The 20,976-nt window shown below is 33.0% G+C and overlaps 2 protein-coding genes and 1 pseudogene across 3 annotated transcripts; all 3 read right to left on the reverse strand.

Annotated features, from left to right (window-relative positions):
• Positions 1-1,295: 1,295 nt before the first annotated feature.
• LOC143577736 (uncharacterized) lies at positions 1,296-2,610 on the reverse strand. The gene has a single exon (XM_077061488.1). It carries the CDS (start codon positions 2,550-2,552, stop codon positions 1,569-1,571), a length of 984 nt encoding a protein of 327 aa, XP_076917603.1. The 5' UTR covers positions 2,553-2,610; the 3' UTR covers positions 1,296-1,568.
• Positions 2,611-3,028: 418 nt separating this feature from the next.
• Positions 3,029-8,153, reverse strand: LOC143577727 (uncharacterized). The gene is made up of 9 exons (XM_077061483.1): positions 8,053-8,153; positions 7,745-7,958; positions 6,252-6,608; positions 5,912-6,171; positions 5,577-5,718; positions 4,497-4,874; positions 4,284-4,415; positions 3,343-3,471; positions 3,029-3,274 (listed from the first exon to the last, which is right to left on the reverse strand). Exons 2-8 carry the CDS (start codon positions 7,862-7,864, stop codon positions 3,346-3,348), a joined length of 1,515 nt encoding a protein of 504 aa, XP_076917598.1. The 5' UTR covers positions 7,865-7,958; positions 8,053-8,153; the 3' UTR covers positions 3,029-3,274; positions 3,343-3,345.
• A 3,250-nt stretch (positions 8,154-11,403) lies between these two features.
• On the reverse strand, positions 11,404-19,554 carry LOC143577745 (kinesin-like protein KIN-7K, chloroplastic; annotated as a pseudogene). Its single transcript, XR_013143160.1, has 21 exons — positions 19,326-19,554; positions 19,046-19,144; positions 18,397-18,486; positions 18,077-18,129; positions 17,472-17,537; positions 17,331-17,384; positions 17,128-17,187; positions 16,677-16,755; positions 15,736-15,803; positions 15,539-15,601; positions 15,114-15,217; positions 14,923-15,027; positions 14,719-14,824; positions 14,467-14,613; positions 14,050-14,229; positions 13,808-13,966; positions 13,506-13,715; positions 13,222-13,404; positions 13,106-13,153; positions 12,881-13,018; positions 11,404-12,115 (listed from the first exon to the last, which is right to left on the reverse strand). The product of XR_013143160.1 is annotated as a kinesin-like protein KIN-7K, chloroplastic (transcript).
• Positions 19,555-20,976: the final 1,422 nt, after the last annotated feature.

Here is a 20,976-nt window from a genome sequence, read left to right on the forward strand (position 1 = left end):
TTATATGATTTTTGATTAACAAAGCATTTGTTTATGTGTCATAAGTTAATTAATTTTTGTACCAATAATTTGGCTTATTAAAAAATAATTTGGTGGTAAAATTTAAATGTAAAATGTGATAATAATATAGACATGAAAGGATATTTATGGGAAAATATAACATTTGAGAGAAAATAAGTGTTTTTGAATGATACATTAAAATCTGATGTAAAACCTTACGTATCGCATCTTGTAAGTGTTTTTTTTTGGGGGGTTGGGGGGGGGTTGCTGCATTGGAATACTTTAACACTGCTTGTAAAATAAAAATATAAAATTAACATAAAAAAACATGATATGGTTAGCATCCTAACATATGGAAGTTGGCAAGTTCATTAACACAACGTAGGTGACATGGCACATGCTATTGGACACCGTAGGCCATATGGTCAAGATGTATCCAATTTTTATAGTTTCAACTATCGGCATCCTTTGGCTCATATAATTGCATAGTTTTGCTAAATTCCAAACAGACCTTATAGTGGTCATGCTACACCACACCATTTCTTTGGTTGAAAAATGACTTCATTTGTCTTTCAAAATTGTGGCTGATAAGATAATCAAAATTACATCTTAGAACTATATCTCTAGTACTTATAAGCTTAGGATGCCATAAAATAAAATCTAGAATCGAATTTAATTCACATCTTAGAGCAAAGCCCTACATAGAACTACATGAATTTCACGAGGTCTTTAGATGACTAACGATGGGAAGTAACCCTCGTACCACCATCTACGAATTTACAACCAGTCACCTCACTTCCCTCGTTCTCTAGTTGTAGCGATCCAGCTTGGGCAATATGGCATAATAAGCCCTCAAATTTATCTACACATCTCCATTGCATCCACTTTCAAACGTTTCAAACGTATCTAAATGAGTCACATCAAATTTGCACCCATATTTAAAAACACTTGTTTCCTTTCCATTAATACGTCCAGTTTTAAACACCTTTTATATGTTTGCTGGTGTTGCAAATTTTGGACATGAACAAACGAATACCCAGCGGGCTCTTGCCTTCAGTGGTGATGCCAAAATACAGACACCAACACGCTTCATGTGGCCGTCTGTTTGCAACCATTGGAGCTACTTTACTTCATAGCTTCATATAATATATTTAGTTAATATTGCAACTTGCAAGCATTTGAAAACGTTACATGTTCGTTAGGTTTATAAAAATTCAGTATGCTATAACAATATAAGATTATGGCTATTGCAATTATTATCAACTGATTGAATTAAACGATTTAAGAAACCGTATTAGTAGTTTCTTTAACGATTTAAAAACTGCATTAGTAGTTTCATTGCGTGTTTACACGATAAAACTTCGAAATCAACCATTTGAGATCAAACATAAATTTAAACAAAAGCAACAAAGAAAGAACGAGTATAAAATTGGCCAAAATTACCAAAACAAGAAACATGCTGAATGAATAAGTTTCACAAGATTATTGCATTTTGCGTACCAAATAAAAATCGAATTACCTTAAACTCAAGACTCAAACTCAAATCTTCAAAATCTCAAAAACTGTTTTTAAAAGATGGAAAATTTTATCCCATTGCTTGCTGCAAATAAGTTGTATTCCTCCACATCCTTCACAACCCCACAACTATCCACATTCACGTCCACCTCTTCTTTCACACACCTCGCGGTCGGATTAAACCCGTTTGAAACATCAACAGGCCCACCAAAGTGAAACAGAGAAAACCCCGCATTACCCTTTTGTGTTTTATCCGAATTCTCATTTTCATTATGTCCATTTTGTGCCTTTTCAGAATTCACATGCCCGCCTTTGAAAGGGATAGTCATGTTGACCGGTGGGACAGCTTGGTACATAGGGAGTTGACCATGGTTAAGCGGTGGTGGGTGGAGCCCACCAACACCATACTGAACATAACGTGAATTCCCGTACCCAAACGGGCCAGGGCTAGCAAACATATAGTGGTTTGGATGGGGTAACGGGCCTAATGGAACGAGCCCATTGGGTGGGCCTGTGGTCCATGGAACCGGGCCCTGGTGGTAATAACCCATGGAAGGAGGTTGAAACACAGGAAAGTGAATGCTCTGAGCTTGCAATGGTGGCGGAATAATATTACTATTATTATTCCCCGTAACACTTTCAGCTGTTTCCGACAATAGCTCACTCGCGTTCTCTTTAACCATTTCAGCCAGATGATTCGCGTACTCGGAATCTGACGTGGACGACGACTCGGCATTTTGCGGGTTTGAAGAAAATGAAGTGTTTCCGTCTCCTTCACTCAGACTTGATGAACAGCTATCGGTGCTAGTCGACAAATCTGTTGTCCCACTTTCGGGCTCCGGCTCGGGTTCAATGTGAACATTACTTTTTGATTCCTCCAAATTGTCATCCTTAACACTGGTAGCATCCAAATCGGGCCCATTTGGTGAATTCACAAGCTTGACGGGTTTGATGACATCAGCAGACGTGTTAGTGACATCAGCAGAATCTAAATTGCTTCTAGGCTCCCATACTTTCTTTGTATTTCCCGATATCATTTTGGTCTTAGGTCGTTCCCGAACCGATTCAGCTTGATTATTATTAAATTTGTTTCTGCGAGAATACGGTTTTGAAGTATCGGTATCGGGTTCAGGTGTACCTAATTTGGGTCGATAATAAGTCTGTTGACACAATGCGATCTGTCATTGTACCTTGACCCGTTTGACTGGGTAACGGGCTTATTCAGTCCGTTTAAGTTTCCGTTTCTTGAAGTCTCGAACCCGTCACTGTGATATCGTGGGCCTGGTTTGTTGACCGTTGACCCATAGTCAAACCGCCGTCTATCAGACCATTTAGAAGGTTGATCATGTTGATAATCTTTCCATGATTTCGGTCTCCTACGGTTGTGTTTCAACTGATCACCATTAGCTAATAACTGATTCCCATCTTTTGGCTTCTCATCATAGTCAAACATTTGGTCTTCTCGAGCATTATAATCGTCTGATGTGGGCATGAATGATAGTGGGTCTTCCTGTTCTTGTTCTTCGTAACACGTATTGTCATTGATGTCGGGCTCGTTACTAACACTTGTTAATTCCTCTTTACCGGGATCAAGAACAGAAGTTTGACTAAGTTGGCCACAGTTTTTGTCTTTTTCTTGTTCCTTAATTCTTAACCTTTCTTTCCTACGAAGTTTTTTTTCTTTTTCTTTTACCCTTCTGCGTTCTTTTCGCTCTTCTTCGTCTCATTTTTCTTTTTCTTCTTCTTCAAGGAGTTTAAACTGAGGAAGAATAAAATTATAATATGACCCAAATTAATTAATTTATATATAAACGGGTCGACGCGTACCTGTTATTCTAAAGTAATGATGTCCTTGCACGCGACTATTACACGTTTTTCCAATAATTTTAACGCGAGAGACACAAACATGCTATGTGCATTTTGGCGTGCGGTTCCTTCTCTGAAAGCCTTTTCAACCTACAATAAAATAATAACCCTATATTAACAGAGTCTTTATTTAAATAATCATGATAAATGTTATATACAAAAAATGGAGATATGATTTTATGGGTACAGTATAGCCTCAATAAACAAATAACCACACTCAATTAACTTCTTTGGTCCTGAATTTTTATTATTGTTATTATTATTAACAAAACCGACAAAAACATAGCCTCTCATTATATAGGTCTGTAAACGATCAAAAGAACACAAACGTGGGAATGTTCATGTTCGTTCTTAACTGAACACAAACAATTAAATTGAACAATTTTATTTTTTCATGTTCAATTGTTAAAAATCTAAACGAACAGTTCATGAACGTAAACAAACCCAATCGAACAAAATTGCGGAAAATCATACAATTATACAATATTTGGAATGGTTGATATAAATGGGTTCAACAAACATAATATATAATATATTTAACATTTAAAAAAAATTTAAATTACATAGTTAAATGGATTAAACAAACATAAACGAATGAACATAAATAAAAGAACGTATAAATGAACATAATTTTGTTCATGTTCATTCATTTACTAAATAAACAAACATAAACGAACTTCCCGTCGTCTATCATTAAATGAACTTTCTTTTGGTTATAAAGGTATTCATTTATTGAGGTTTTATTGTATTAAATGCTATATAATATATTGGCCTAGAAAATGTAATTGTTTTTCCTTTCTCACATGATTGACGGTTTTCTTGCAGCAAAAAGGCAAGTAAAATGATCGAAGATCACTAAATAACGAAAAATAACTTATTTCATCATATATTATTATATATACCTGTTCTTTAAAAATAACCGTTGCAGCATCTAAAAGAAACTCTCTAGCAAGTTCGGGACTCTTCGCATGTTTTTGGGGACGGGAGCATTCTCCATCTAATTCGTTCCCATCTTTGTCCACGGATTCATCATCCTGAAATCGTTTACATATAAAGAAACATGCAAATAAAAAATAAGACTCAAAAAAGAAATAATAAAAAAAAATTATAACCACCTCTTCTTCCTCGGCCTCTTCTGCATGCTCAAAGAATCTTCTAATGTTATCACCTCTATTGATTGTAACGAAACCATCACCAACTACAAGCCTTCCATGAACACAATGCTGACCTTTCAAAGCATGAGCTTTGACCGAAACTTCATCGTAAGGTTCATGTTTATCGGTTATGCATGCGCGTAGAGTGATGTAACATGAGTTTACATCGGCTAGTTTTAAAATAATGGCTTTAACACTTGAATTTAAGCCCACATTTTCAAAAGTTTTTAAATCAGATTTGCCTGCACCGGTTCCAACAGCCCATTCATAATGGTTATATATTCCTTTAGAGTCCGCATAGTTTTGATGCCACGCGGCTTGAATTGTGTCAAGAGTCACCTGCAAGATGAATAATATAACATTACATCACTCTAAGTTTGCATTAATTCTTTTAACTTTAGCCTAACAAACAAATGGACACAATTAAACAACCAGGGTTTTCTTGTTCGAGTTTGTTCATTGAGAAAATGAACATGTTCAATTTTGTTCGTGTTTGTTTATGAACATTCATTAATAACAAATGATTCACTAACATAGAGGAATGAACATAACTGAGCCAAAACGAGTTAAGAGTAAAGTGAAAAACAATGCTTTGGGCACTTGGGCCTAAAAGTTGATTAAAACTAAAGTATTAAACTAAGTTATAATGGGTCGAAAATTTTGAACGGAAATACTAGCAAATGTAAACAAACGAACTTTCACGAACATAAATAAACGAACAAGACATGTTGCCATGTTCGTATGTTTAACTTAATGAACAAAATTATTTGTTCATGTTCATTCATTTATTAAATAAATGAACATAAACAACTTCCAGCCTCATTTACAAGCATATCTGTTTTACTTGTTTGGCCCAGGACATGATAACACAAATATTATTCCAATAGTAATCTTAACTATTGATTAAAAAGTTTGTTTTGGATATTTTATGCATTAAAACAAATTTTAACAAATTTTAACCTAGTGGGCCCGGTTGATGGTTTTCCTTTTATGCTAACTTTCATTTTAGAAAAGCATGTGTGGTTAATGGTTATGACATACCTCACACTGGAAGCTTGTATCAGCCACACAAAACCAGCTCGTGCAACGGGTTTCTTTTCTCATGCGTTTAAGTTCTTTTAGCTCCTTGAACTCACAGATTACATTCTTTCTGCAATCTCTACAAAACCTTTTGCTATCAAACCTGTGAAATTAATAACAAGTCAAAAGTTAATAAATTTCTCGAATCTTAGAAGTTTATATTACGATATTCAAACCCTTAACCCCTTCTACATGGAAACATTCTTAAACCATTAATGAAGTGATGTTATGGTTCATTATAACAATATCTCATTAAACTAGTCCAGAGTTTTATAAACCAAGACCGCAAAACCTACCTATACATTAATCGTTCCATAAAATCTTCTTCCTTCATTCTTAAAAGAGAAAAACGTGTCTCTTCGCCTAATGCTGACCAAAAGTCAACCAAAGTATCAACTGAAAGTCTTGCGGTATGCAAAGCACACGTCTCACGTGTTCCATGACCTCTACCATACCCCACCATCCCATGACTAATCCACCCACGACCGCCTCCACCACACGCATCGGGATAAAGTAATTCCCGTTCACGCTCCCGTGCTTTAGCACTATCAAATACCTAATTTGACCATAATATGAGATAACATTAAAACAATAATCAGTGATAATGATACAATTACACAGATATCAAGAATATACATTTTGTAGTCCCTTCAAATATTTTGAACAAATGTAGCAATCAAGAAGAGTAAGTGTTCCGTCTCGAGTGGTAGTTAAGCCTCCCCAAGGATGAACAGATGGATCTTGAATAGCATCACCATTATTGCTGCCCTCGGTTTTCATACAAACATTCTCAACAGTTTGAGATTTTGAGGTTACAAGTCCATTTCCTTCATGCTGCAATGACTTTCCATACATGATAATCTGCATAAAACCTTCTAGAAGCAACCCGTTGCATCTTGAGCAGTACATATTTTTGCGTGCTTGTTCAAAAAGAGTTTGTTTGTCAATCCTCAGAAGCTCCCGCCTTGCTTGCAGTGGTAAGTCACTCCAAAACTACAATAAACACATAAAGAGTAAAATCAATACTTAACACTTCTTATTTGAGATAGATATGATATGACTAGTGTGAATCAACAATATGAACTCAATTCTTTCAACATTACATTGCATTGTGAAGCAAGCACACAATTGTTATAAAGGAATTCAACCAGACTATAATAAACACATAAAAGTAAACCCAATACTTAACACTTATTAATTGAGACGGCTATATATACATACATGACTGGTGCGAATCAACAATATGAACTCAATTCTTCCAACATGACATCGCATTGTATTTCCATGATGTAAGCACATCAACACAAACTATATTTAGCACATAAAAGTAAAACCAATACTTAACACTTATTATTTGAGACATGATACCACTGGTGTGAATCAACAATATAAACTCGATGCTTTCAACATAACATTGCATTGTATTTCCATGATGAAAGCACACAATTGTTATAAATAAATTCAACATAACATAATTATATTTAACACATAAAAGTAAAATCAATACTTAACACATATTATTTGAGATAAATACGACATGACTAGACTGAATCAACAATATGAACTCAATTCTTCCAACATTACATCGCATTGTATTTCCATGATGTAAGCACACAATTGTTATAAATAAATTCAGCATACTATATTTAGCACATAAAAGTAAAACCAATACCAAACACTTATTATTTGAGACAAATACAACATGACTAGACTGAATCAACAATACGAACTCAATTCTTCCAACATTACATCACATTGCATTACCGTGATGTAAGCACACAAATGTTATAAATGAATTCAACATCACTATATTTAGCACATAAAAGTAAAACCAATACCAAACACTTTATATAAAGCAAGCTCCAACAAATGATGAATTGTAGTTCTAATATGCAACAGAATCAGTTACAACTACCATTACACTTTTGCTAGTAGTGTCAACCTTATTAACAGTCAACACTCAACCAATTTATAACCCTAAATAATTACAAAACACATACAAGTACAGATCCAAATAAACCCTAGGTTCACAAAACCATTAAGATCTAACCACAAACTCAATCAAATACCACACAGCCACCACACAACCAATTAACACAAAGCAAAACAATCGCATCTAATTAAACTACCTTCTGAAGCTGATTATAACTAACATCATCGCGATGTTTAGACCAAAAGCCAGTCGACGAAGAAACTGGTCCATACGACGTCGTTGTATCGCCGCCACAATCATGCGCTAATTCCGGCATCGTTTCGTTCAATCTCGTATCGATTTATCCATTAATCAATCCAGTTTTCAATTAAGATCAATCGAATTGTTACAATAACAATAGCAGTAACAATCTGATCCAAAAATAAAGCGAATTAGCGATGGATGATTGTAAGAGGTGATTAAATGAATCTAGAATTATGTTGTAATAATAATAATAATTAATACCTGATGAATCGGTGTGAGGATTTAGAGAGCGATAGAGTCGAAGAAGAAGAACATAATAATAATAATAATAATAATAATAATAAGGGTTTTCGATGAGATTTGGATGTGTGTATTTATATTGTGTTTGTATGTAGAAAGAGGCTGGCTGCACCCATTTGTCACGGTTAAAATGAGCACTTACTATCTTCATCTTTATTACTCTTTTTCCTTTTTTTTTTCTTTTTACTTGTAATATTTTATACATTTATTATCATCATTCATTATTACTTTTAATATTATTTTCTTTACTTTAATTCGTCTTTATTGTAATCAATGAACTAGGGATGAGGATGAGCATTTTGTACAGTATTCCGCATCAGTATTTTTGGTATCGGATGGTGCTATATCATATAGAGATAAGCATTTGATAACAAGTATCAATTTTTGGTACCGGTAAGGTACCACCATCTATTTTTGAGTGCGGTATTCGGTACCTGCTTTTCGAGAAATTCAATATTAGTATTTTCAGTGACAGTATGACACCGATCTCGTTCCTACAATGAACCACTTACTAAGTTACTATTATTATCTAATTTTTAATGGTAAACTGACCTATTTTTAAATGCTTTTAAAAACCACCTATATATGTAGCTTAGAGGATTTGAGCCCTTCATCTTTAGGATAGATCGGAAACATCTTACCACCATATCATGTCCTTTAACAAATGGCAATGGTTCTCAGTTAATGTATAAAATGAAAACCCATTTGAGTTGAGAAAACCTGTGAAAACTTTTTGTAACATCGCTTTTTGTTTTACATATGTAATATATGATGTTGCATTTAATGCAAAACATCGAAAAATAAAAAAAAAATGTTTTGCTACTTTTTACGTTTTTTACTAACTTTTACATATATTTTTAGAATAAAGAAAAAGTTTAATTTACTTTTACATTTTTTATTAGCTTTAATTTTGAATCACAATATTCAAATTTTAATCAAAAATATGTGGTCGAGAATGAGTTTATATAGTTTTCTCAACTAAAATGAGTTTTTATTTTATCCTAGTTAGGCTATGTATTCTTATTATAGTTTCTAATTTAGTCCCTTGTATAATGCAATCAATGAAACCCTAATTGGTTGTGTATAAAAGAAGATTATATTTGATCAAACAAGAAATAAAGCTTTAAGAAGAATTGATGTGATCTACATAGTGCTTTTGATTCAAACTTTAAGTTGGGAATCCACATCTATTTTTGCAAGATATCGAACCAGGATATGATATTTTACTATAAATGAAACCAATGTCGGTTTTCACTTCATTAAATTTCACGAATATTTTTGCATCTTATAGTTCTTTATAGGAGAAACTAATGATGCGAGCGGCCATAACAACCCTAATTGATGATTGTTGTGTGGATCTTCTTAGGATTACTGAAGCATTTACGGTTACAATAGAATTTTTTACTATAATCAAAAGATAACAATTATTTTTAAGCTGTTAATTTTTTAAAAACTATGATGCTCAATGCTTATAAATTCATATATTTAATAAAATTTACCTCTATATAATTCACATCAATATTTCCTCTTTAAGGTTGGTCAGTCTCACCAGCACCAATTAAGTTGTGATTAAACAGATTGTTAAAACCTTTTTTTCTCTTTGACCATCTAATGTTGGGTTAGTCTCCAAGTCTTGTGGGCCTCAATTGGGTAGGTAGTCATGTTTGATTGGGTGTTTTTCCAACAATTATAGATTATTATTATTATTATTATTATTATTATTATTATTATTATTATTATTATTATTATTATTATTATTATTATAAAAGTATTCATGATTTACGTGGGTTTTCTTATTATTATCATTATCTTTATGTAATTAGTTTCCTAACTAACCAAATGAGAAAAACCCATGTTATTATAAAGAGAAAAAAAACTTATCTCAACCATTGATCATGACTAATCAATGGTTTAGATTGATCAGTGAAATTATTGTTACTAATTAAAATTTTGATAAGTTATTTTAATTCTTAAGTGTAGAATATGATATTCACCGTATTTATGACTGTAAAATATCTACTATCAAAACAAAATATGTAAGATTGCTTATTTCTCTCTCGTTTTTGTATTTCCTAACATAAAATGCATATTAAAAAATGATTCCAAAAACATTTTGTTGAAAAAGTTTGAAGGAAAATGAAAAACAAACTTTGATAGTGAAGCCAGGTAGGAATGAATGGTACTGTTTTAATGATGTAGTGCAAGTTGGAATCCTAAAAAATGTCAGTTTTAAAGGAACGGGTTTAGTTTGCAAACAACTAAATGAAGTTACAATAAATAAAAACTCCACATATATACACAAATAAACTTGTACGTTCTGGAGTTATGTGGTATAGTTGTTTCAATAAAGGTAGTCTCACAGATAACACGTCAGTCTGATATGATACAAATTAATCGTAACCGAGCCTAAACCATAAAAGCAACTTTTTTATGAAATGACTTAATCGAATCATTGGTTATTTGGTTAGTCCACTTTACTGTATTCTTTTCGAAACCCCTAATTTTGATGTTCACACGTGTTATAATGTGTTACAACGCATGATTTATCGTAATAAAGTTAAAGAGAATTCTAAATCATTAAAATAAAGTTTGGTTCTGCTTCTTCGTGGTTTCCCAATAAATTTATCTTTTGTACTATATTATAATATATTTCACTGTATCGTATTAGATTATATTAACCCAATTACGTCACGTATTGTATTGTATCCCATCGTGTCATATTGAATCGTATCGTAGCGTATCATATCATCTACTATTGGACCATATTGTCATTATTTATATTATATTATATTATCTTATAATATACTAGTTTTATTTTATTATATTATGGTATATTATATATTTCTTAATTATATATTTAATAAGAAATAATTTGGTGACGGGGATAAGCCAAAGCTATGGTCTGGTCTTAAACTCGAATAGGTGTTAAATACCTTTCAAAAGTAATTTTATTGATTGGTGACTCTTGTTTTCACAAGTTAACATGTGAATTTGGACCACTAATTCACGTGAATTTAGATAATTTTATACCAAAGTTATGTGACTTTTGTTTTAGCTTCTTTTTATGCTTCCCTTTGGTTTCGTGGGAAAAGTACTTGCGTTTTTGTATGTAAGTGCGGTCATTTTCATCATAGAGTTAATACTTACATAAAAAAATCCATGTTAAAAAGAAGATAAATTATGTGAGTATTAGTACAGTCAAGTGTAAATATATGATATATTTACCGACTGTTTTATAACTTTATATAACCCACTATAATTTGTTTTTTGTTCGAAAACCTAAATTATAACCAGTGGAACTAAGCAGGTTCAAGTAAATACAAAAGAACATAACATTATACTTAGGAAAAACATTTCAGAAAATACCCAAACGAACCATTGGTCAAACAAAGATCATTTCATTCCTTTAAATACAAGAACCAGCTCACACATGGCTAAAGCACTGTTGGTGACTGGCACGACACAAGGTCCCAACCATCAACCCTTTGACTCTCTCTACTTGACTCAGACGGCTCGGTTTCCTCACCTTGTGGTCTCTTAAGCTTAGCCACCATAACCCACATGTTTGCAAGCTCGTTTTCAAGATACTTTTCTCTCTGCTTCGACTCATCTAACTGTTGTTGTAACTCGGTTTCCTTTTTATCCTTTTTGGATATCATTGATTCATAAGCCGTCTCTCTTTCCCTACTCAATGAAGCTCTCTTTTTAACTCCATTTGAGTTGGACTTTGTTCTTTCGGTCTCGCGTTTCGTCCGTTTTTAGTGGGACCTGATGATGGTGTTTTACGTGGGGTTGGTGAGTGTTTGGGTGCAGTGGCGGCGGCTAACTCGGCTGTTAGTCGCTCATTGTGGTTCATTAGTTTTGCAACTTCTTCGGCTAGAGCTGTGAGCTCGACTGCTGCAGCTGAAGCTAGTCCTTTAGCATATGAGCTGTCGTCTGCTAGTTTTCGGTTTCGAGCTTCTAAGTCATCTTTTGACTCGGTCAACTCAGTTACTTTTTGTTTGAGTTGTTCAATCTCATACGCCTGGTTTTAAGGAACGAATATTAGCATTCTCAACCTTTTTTTGGTTACCATGAGAACCTGGTTTGTTAACGAGCCGAGCCCAAGCCAAGGTAAGCTTTGGCTCATTAGCTCACTCGTTTAGCTGGCTCGTTGGCTTGTTTAAATTAGAGCCCCAAATTTAAATATTAAATAATATATAACCCAAATTTTAATATATAAATTAAACCTTTTGTAGTTTATTACTTATGCATTATTTGTATATTAAAGATATCATTCTTTTTCATTTTATATTATCAAGACGTGTAAATATATAAAACTAATTTTTATTAAATGAACGAGTTGGCTTGAGCTCAACATTTCAGCTCGTTAAGATAAACGAGTGGAGCCCGAGCCAAACCTAGATCGGCTCGTTTACATCCCTAATTGGGTCAAATGAGTTGAAAGTCGCCCAAAAGTGTGTATACATGCGTACACCTACGGTGATAATAATAATAATAATAATAATAATAATAATAATAATAATAATAATAGTAATACTTTTTCGTAATCATATTTAACACATTATTACTTCAAACAAGATTAAGAAAAGTGTTTGGTGGTTAACCTAGCCAAACATGACTATACTAAAAATCACCCCCCTAATGTTTTTTCTGTTCAGAAATTCAAATTCAATTAATTATAATATATGGTTTTAATAATCTTTTTATATATTTTAACTACTTTTTAAAAATTTAAATAAGATGGAACCTCTAAAAAGAAGTATTTACATATGAAAGATTAACAAACCTGAGCTTGCTGAAGCAAAACTTCCTTTGTTTCTTCGGGTTTGGCAAACTCTTTCTCGGTTTGAGGTTCACAGTTTGCATCTGAAAGATGTTGTTTTAAGGATGCAATGGCTTCTTTTAGTCCTTCACATTCAATTATCTTGCAGAAATCAAAAATATTGATACATCAGAAAACAAAGAATATCAAGAAGCAACAGAAATCTGCACTGGACGTTTACAATTGTACCTTTTGGTTGAGCTGTTCTTGTATTACTCGATTCTCCTCGGTTTTCACCTGTTAATCAAAATGATATAACATCTATGCAATAATAATAAACATATAAATATTGCAAGATGAAATACCTCAAGTTCAAAGGATTTCTCATTTAATTGTGCTTCAAGCGCATTAACATTCAGGAATTCCTTTTCGGTATCTTGTATAACTTTGTGTGACAACCGAGTATTTAAATGCATCGCCACCTCACCAGACAAAACCTTTTGTTCCTCACTCAATAGATCAATTTGGTCATCCGTCTTCACACCACCCTATACAACAACAGTAACAGTAATAGTAGCATTAACAACAACAACAATAATAATAATAATTATTATTATTATTATTATTTTAAACAATAAAGAGCGCATACCGGAGGAGTCTCTTGTGACAAAAAGTTATCATCGACAACTTGTTGATCTAGTTTGGGCTCCAATAAGAACTCAGCAGATGAGCTAATAGATTCAATAGGAAGATTATGATTATGATTTCCAGGTGGAGGAGTTGAAAGTGGACTAATGGATTTGACTCCACTTGACTTGTCACTTGTACTGGTCAAAGCCCTAGAGAGATTATCTCGTTTCTAGTAAAAGAAGTCAAAACTTATAAGCAAAATCATAAATCAGTCTAGTGATAACATATATTGACTTAAATATAACAAACTATTGAACTAACCCGCAGTTTTAACCAGTTAAGTAATCCGGGCTTTTTTATCTTTTTATCATCCTTGAATAAATCATTGTTAATTTCCACATTTCCATCAACAGAAACACGTAACTCGATGTTTTCATCATCTAAAGTTGAGTCACGTCTTCTGTGCGGAAGATACGCCAGCTGTCCATTTAAAGAGATCATTTTTATTGCCAGCTGTAATAAAATATTATGAAGTAAAACAGTAACACTTGACGAATGCTGACCTCTTCTTCCCCAAAAGAATGTCCTCTTCTAAGAGGGCGATGAGAAAACCTAGACGCGTGTGATGATTTGTTGGAGACTAATATTAATTTTGTTAATCGTTGTATTCGGCTTAATAAAGCTTCTTTAGCCTCTTCTTCTTGTTCAATTCTAGATTGCAACCCGACTTCACCGTCTTCTAGCTTTACACATTACATGAACGCAAAATAATCAGTTATATATGATTAAAAAAACAATGCCATTTGTTGTTTGGGCTCAGTTCTTTCAGTTTGCTTTTTTTGGTTTCATGCACACCCATTGCTCCGTTTTAACTATTATTTTTACGTTGACTGAGATAACAAAAAACAACCCAAAGTGGCCCACTTTTGTGCAAATGGGTCAAAATTTCCACATTGACCTAATCAACCCGAAGAATGTACCTTTTGTTTAAGGATAACAATATCATCTCCTCCACTATGCTTCACTTGAGAAACAGTTAAAACGCCCCCTTTTAACTGTTCCAACTCGTCTTTTAATAATCGAATTTCATTTTGATATTTCTTAATAAGGGACTTCTCGTCAACGATCTTCCAAAGTCAAAAGGGTTATTGACTTATTTCCAACAAAATGTTTAGAAAACACTTATCTTCAAGTACCGAAAAATAAAATGAACATGTCACATTGTTACATACCTTGTTTTGAGCAGCCTGAATTTCAATGTGCTTTGCACGGCGCAAATTTTAACGTGTTATGTGTTTCTTCTGAATTGCTTGATGAAGGAGTAACAGTGCAAATGAGCTGGAATTAAGAAAAAAAATAGTAATATGGTTATAATGTTATAATAATATAATGTTATATCACTATATGCATTATTTTATTTACATTAACTGACTTACTGATACTCTTCCATGACCACCTAATGAAGACTGAAGAAGCCTGGTTAACTTTGAGTCCCGGTATGGTATGTGGGAAGCTTTCCCGTCTGTTAATTTTGATATGACCTGTGATATTTCCAAAAGTTAGTTAATAAACAATTTAAATAAAGTAAAAAGACATAAAAATGATTTTGCAATGATTGAGGTCTCACGGTTCCAAGAGATAACAGGCTTTTATTAATATACTATCCTTCTTTCTATGTACACCAGTGGTTTCAACTTTCGAGCTCTCAGAACCAGCCAAATCTACAAGGTTCTGCAAAAGTGAAATAAATACAAGTTGTTTGACTAAAACCAAATCAATAAAATTTACATCTACATTTTACACTAGTGGAAAATTTAAAAATAATAAAAAGCTATACCTTAACTAACGAACATGAACATGTTCATTTTGTTATGTTCATGTTCATGTTCATTTTCTTAACGAACAAGCACGGGCAAGTAAACCTCGTTCGTTTAACTGTCCGTTCAATCATTTGTTTGGTTAGAGTTAGACGAACAAACACAAACATGCTCCTTTCGTGTTCGGTTTTTTACAAGCCTAGTTACAAGAATAAGATGAGGTTCAGATACATACCAGCTGTGAAAAGTTAACAGGGCCTTTTTCACCATTTTCCCCACATGGGCTGCTCTCTATTGTCTGTTAAAAGGTAAAAAGACTATGAAGCATGTTTAAATTCAAAAATAAATGGTGAACCGAATAGGCAAGTATTTTCTAGAAGCAAACAGATAATGTTACAATTATGCAATGAACAAACTAGATAATTCAGTTACCAGAGTAAATATCGTGTGACTTCTGCTGCTGAGCAAGTTATAGTTTGTTGAACCAACATGTCTGTGCTCTGGAAAACAAAATGACAAAATACCAAAAAGTCAATTACATTCCCACAAATGAAAGCAAAATAGTAGCAAACAAACAAAGCCAGTTGGATTTAACTTATACAATACAAATGCATAGATGATGCACAGTAATGACAAAATTATCACAAATGACATGTCTGTGTCATACTCATATCATTGATTAAAGATAGATAGTTTCAATAGAGGCCAAAAAAATGATCAGTGCTCACATTATGTTGTAAGAACCTACCCAATGCTAAAAATAAAAATAAAAATAAAAGTTAAGAAAAAACTAGGCCTGTAAACAATCCGAACATTCAATGAACCATTCGGCAGGAAGTTCTATTAAGTTCTTTCATTTACTAAAGAAACAAGCATTAACATAATTTTTTGTTCATTTAGTTAAACGAATGAACATATACACATGTCCCGTTGGTTTATGTTCCTCCATTTACATTCGTTTATATCCATTTATAATCGTTCATTTATGTTCGTTCATTTGAATATTCATTCAAAACTTTCTATTACTGATATGAATGTAAAGTTAACTTGAGTTTCAGATTTTAAAACCCTTTTACTTTTGAAATGTTGGATGTAATAATGATGGTATTTTTAGACTTTAATTAGAATATTCACGTTTGCTTTTAACTGGTATTCGTTCATTTAGAACATAAACAAACATGAACAAGCCCTGTTCACGATTGTTCGTTCATTTACAAGCTAGGCAAAACCATTGCAACTTTCCAGAAAAGACAAGAGAGTTTGGCAATTTCACGTAACCACGCAAAAAGAATAATTAAGTACCAAATTATATGGTTTACACTTTATATATATTCGGTGAAAAACATTAATATTTGAAGGCCCAAAAAGCGTACCTTCTCCAGCTGCAATAAGAGAAAGAACATGAGCAGGAGATAACACAATTTCCTCATTTATTCCTTCAACAAAGGCTCCCTGCAAGAAACATTTATTCCACAAATTTGTCAGATTGACAGTTATTATAAAATTGTATAGTAGGGTTAAAAAAAATGGTGTGAGGAATAGTAGTATATTTAGGTACTTAACCCTTCATTGTTTAAGCTAACTCAAACTATTTTGTTTATTAGATTATTCCAAATTTCTGTAATTAACAACCAATTCTAATAGTTAAAGTGATTAGCAGAAGCTTTGTAACTTCTTTTATTAATGTCTATATTCAACTTAAAATGCAATAATGATTCTAGCATTTCATGTTTTGCATCAAAATATTGCATTGAGATTATTAAAAGGGCAGTTTCATGCCTCTAAGTAACATATCAAAACAAGCATCAGAAGATGATGGATTACCTGACTATCCTCTCGTATTCTTAGATTCTGTCCTGCTGGATTTAACAGGTCATTAACAACCTGAGAAAATACACATTTAAAAAAGCATCTATTATGACATGAGGTTTGCGACAAGCTTTTTATATATGTTTGCCCATTTGCACCAGGTTCTTTTTTGTTATGTAGACAGTACTAACAGTAGAATATAGGAAGAAAATTCTTACTTCATTGTAAATTTCCAAATACGAGACACGAAGGAGAAATTCACGATTTGGAGTCTGCAAAATAAATAGTAGTTAGTTTATCTTCCTCTTCAAACAAAATTTAACTTATAAGATGGTATCAGAACTCACAAATAACCATACCTCTTGAATAATACTAAAAGCATCCTTTACTGCAAAGGGAATAATTACTGGGGACCTCTGATCACCCTGTCTTGTGTGTATGATCAGAATACCAAAATAAATACACTGAAGAGTGAAGAATCTTAATACGATTGAAAGACTCATAAAGAAAATATATTTTAACATGTGCAAAATCAAATGGGTTGTTAAAGATAATGCTTGGATATGCTTCTGTTACTTGTAACAAGTGGATGCTCAAGTGCTTATCAAATTATAACTACTTTAAGGGACACCAGATAAGATGATCAAACGTGACATTGTTATGAAAAACTTACGACATAAGATGCATTTGATGAAATGGTAGAATAAAGTCCCTCAATTCAGGTTAAAGAAGGGATAAATATGTAATTTTATTTTACCCTTAGATAAGTCCATAAAAAAACAGCTTACTACAGCTTCATGCCAAAAAAACCAGCTAATTAGTTCCAAAACACGCATCCAAACAACCCTCAATACGTTTGCTAGTTTAATATAATACAATACTGATAGCTAGCTGAAACAGATATCAAAAACTCAAAACAGCATAAAATACTCGAGCAATAAATTGAGAGCAGTGATATACTTACATGCATGGTGTGAGTCTTTCCACTACTCGTCACACCATAGGCAAAAATAGTTCCTGTGATTGAAGCAGATCATGTAAGATTTATATGCAAACAGATCATCTCCTTTGCCACAAGATCTTAATTATAAGAAAAATGCAGCAGGATATTTCAAGTAGAAAAAAGAAAAATAACAAGAACACTACAGCACAGCTACAGAAACTGATACGTTGACTCTTAACTAAGGAATGCAATATCTGTTTTCTGCAGATTCCATGTCCGGATTTGAAAATTCTATATGAGTACAGAAAAAAGAGAAAGCCAAATAAAAGAATAGATAATACCATTGACACCTTCCATTGCACTGCTAACAACATGCTGGGCTGCAATATCATACACCTGGCGCGTTGTGGTTGTGGGTCCAAATACCCGATCTAGATACGAATTACGGCAAGAAAAAAATAAGAGAAATGAGACTTAAAAAGCCAGTCAAGAAATATAAAACCACAAAAGGTCCAAATTATAAAGATCCCAAATTATATTAAACATATGAATACAAATTAATTTTAGATATATGCTAACTCGCATTTGCATGAACAAATTATTATGTCTATCAACACTCAACAGAGTTTTAAGCTGGATATGGAAATGAGAGAAAAACAATTCAACTAGCTTTTCACTCTTTATTACTTTCCACATAAGCAACTATACTTTTCAGTATCTCTGTCTCCCATCAGTAACACAATTTCCCCTAATTATTTAACTTTCTAGATTACTAAATTGGGCAATATATATCCAATATCACTAGCAATTGCAATAGAAGTAACCGTTGAAACAAAAGCATGTTATAAGAAGTCAACAAATCATTTATCAGTAATCAATTGTGCAACTACTGATGTCATAGTCATACTTTATCCATTTTCCATAATTTCATATTACAAGCACACTAAATATTAATAAATATCATAAACAAAACCTAATCAATAATCATACCATACGCATAAGCAATCGTCGGATTCTCCTCATTCCGTAATATTGTTTCGCCATCGGCATACCACGCAATCTCTTCTCCTCGCCGTATCTCCCTCGGACATTAATCACAAAGTTATTCAACATAAAAAACATAATAATAAGTTTAATAACACATAATTTTATTATTATTATTATTATTATTATTATTATTATTGTTATTATTATTATTATTATTATTATTATTATTATTATTATGCAATAATAATAATAATAGAGAATTGTGTACCACGAAATGATCACCTGAGAGGCCGAAAGCGAACGGTAACAGTAACATTCTCCTTGGATCTCTGAAAACCTAAGGGAATATTCGGCGAGTAGACGTACTGCAGCTTGCTTCTAGCGGATGACGCCGGAGAGCTGAGATTATCAACGGAAGCTTCCGGAAACTGCTTCGAAGATGACGAGGTTGAAGACGAAGGCGTATTTGGAAGTCGATTTCCTCGTCGACTCCATTGATGACTGATAATTGCAATTGGATTAGGTGCACGTGAACGCAATTAACGGTTGTGGTGAATCGGAAGTGGAAAATGATCAGATCTGGAGATGGTAATGGTGAATTGAGAGTGGTTGAATGAAGAGATGAGTTTACATGAAAGCAGAGTAATGAGACCTCGCCTTTTTAATCTTACATGGAAGAAGAAAAAGGTGTGTATGTATGTATGTTTCTGAGTTCTGAGTGCTGTCTGGCTACCGCATTGACTGTAGAGTGTATCGTCTCGATCCTTTTGGGGGGTTTGGGATAATTACTTTCGGAATATGTTTTTTTTTAACTTGTTATTAGACGGTTGGATAGAGCCGCTACAAGGGAGTTTTGTTTTACGTGGCGTCATGTTATTATAGGTTTTATCTAGCTAAACTGGTTTAGCGGATTGAGTCTCGTTCAAATCATTACATTATTATTATTTTTATATTAAGAAAATAATAAAGCCGATCAGTCAACAAACACCTCCTTCCCCTTATCATGCGCTTTGTGGGAAGTGCCCCCACCACAAGACAGCCCATAGCGCCTCGGGAGGTGGTGTTCTCGGCGCTATGAGGGCTTTTTGGGTGGGAAAAGCTTCCAACCACGCATAGTCTTAGCATTCTCGGTACTTAATCTATCATTATCTATATAATTATATTACAAAATGTAACATTTTTTTTCTTATCGATTAAATAACACTTTTTCGTTCTTTTATCATAACATTTTTTTTACTTCTTCACCTACAACCACTTTTAAAAAAACATTACAAATTATATATGGTGAATAGTGTTTCTCCAAATTTACTCATGAACAATAACGTTTTTCCTCCACTCACAATTACTCCAAACTATATAGATAATCGACTCATATAATTATAAAGTACCTGTCGTGAATGGTCTAATTACTACATAAAAATTTGAAAGGAAATAATTATAAATTAGTATAATTGACAACTTTGGTGCCACAAAAGTTTTTTAAGATTATGAGTTTGAGTATTTAGTTAATTACTTTCAAAATTTACTCAAATTGTTGAGTTGGTTTGATGGTTGATGGAATATTTCTTAATCCTTAATTTACTAATCAACCCAAGTTCAAGTCCCCAATTTCAAGATTTACTCAAATTTTTTTTTTGCTATTCTTTTTTCTTTGGTTAGTTGGAGATTGGAATTCATTATATTAATATCTCTTTTGTTTCTTTTATGTTATAATCATTTATTATTATTATTATTATTATTATTTTCTTTTAATATGACAATTTTATAAAATTATTATTTGGGTTTATTTTCGATACGGTAGCGAACTTATTCAATACCGAACGAATTCGCGTTGATTCATCATCTTAACACCTGGTTTTACCGGCTGAATAAACGTTGTATTAAATATGTTATTTTTTTGTATCCGAACGAACTCGCGTGTTGCACCGCCGCAA

The sequence above is a fragment of the Bidens hawaiensis genome, unplaced genomic scaffold (assembly GCF_021521415.1).
Source record: "Bidens hawaiensis isolate Kalapana, Puna unplaced genomic scaffold, B.hawaiensis_p1.1 tig00001461_1, whole genome shotgun sequence".
Lineage (NCBI taxonomy): Eukaryota > Viridiplantae > Streptophyta > Magnoliopsida > Asterales > Asteraceae > Bidens > Bidens hawaiensis.

What these genes read in the sequence shown, in the direction of transcription:
- LOC143577727 (XM_077061483.1), bottom strand. Translation starts at nt 7,864, where the DNA reads ATGCCGGAATTAGCGCATGATTGTGGCGGCGATACAACGACGTCGTAT. An exon ending in ATTTGAAGGGACTACAAAAT is followed by an intron (nt 6,172 to 6,251) that starts GTATATTCTTGA and finishes TGGTCAAATTAG; the next exon opens with GTATTTGATAGTGCTAAAGC. An exon ending in CGGTTATTTTTAAAGAACAG is followed by an intron (nt 3,472 to 4,283) that starts GTATATATAATA and finishes ATTTTATTGTAG; the next exon opens with GTTGAAAAGGCTTTCAGAGA.
- LOC143577736 (XM_077061488.1), bottom strand. Translation starts at nt 2,552, where the DNA reads ATGATATCGGGAAATACAAAGAAAGTATGGGAGCCTAGAAGCAATTTA.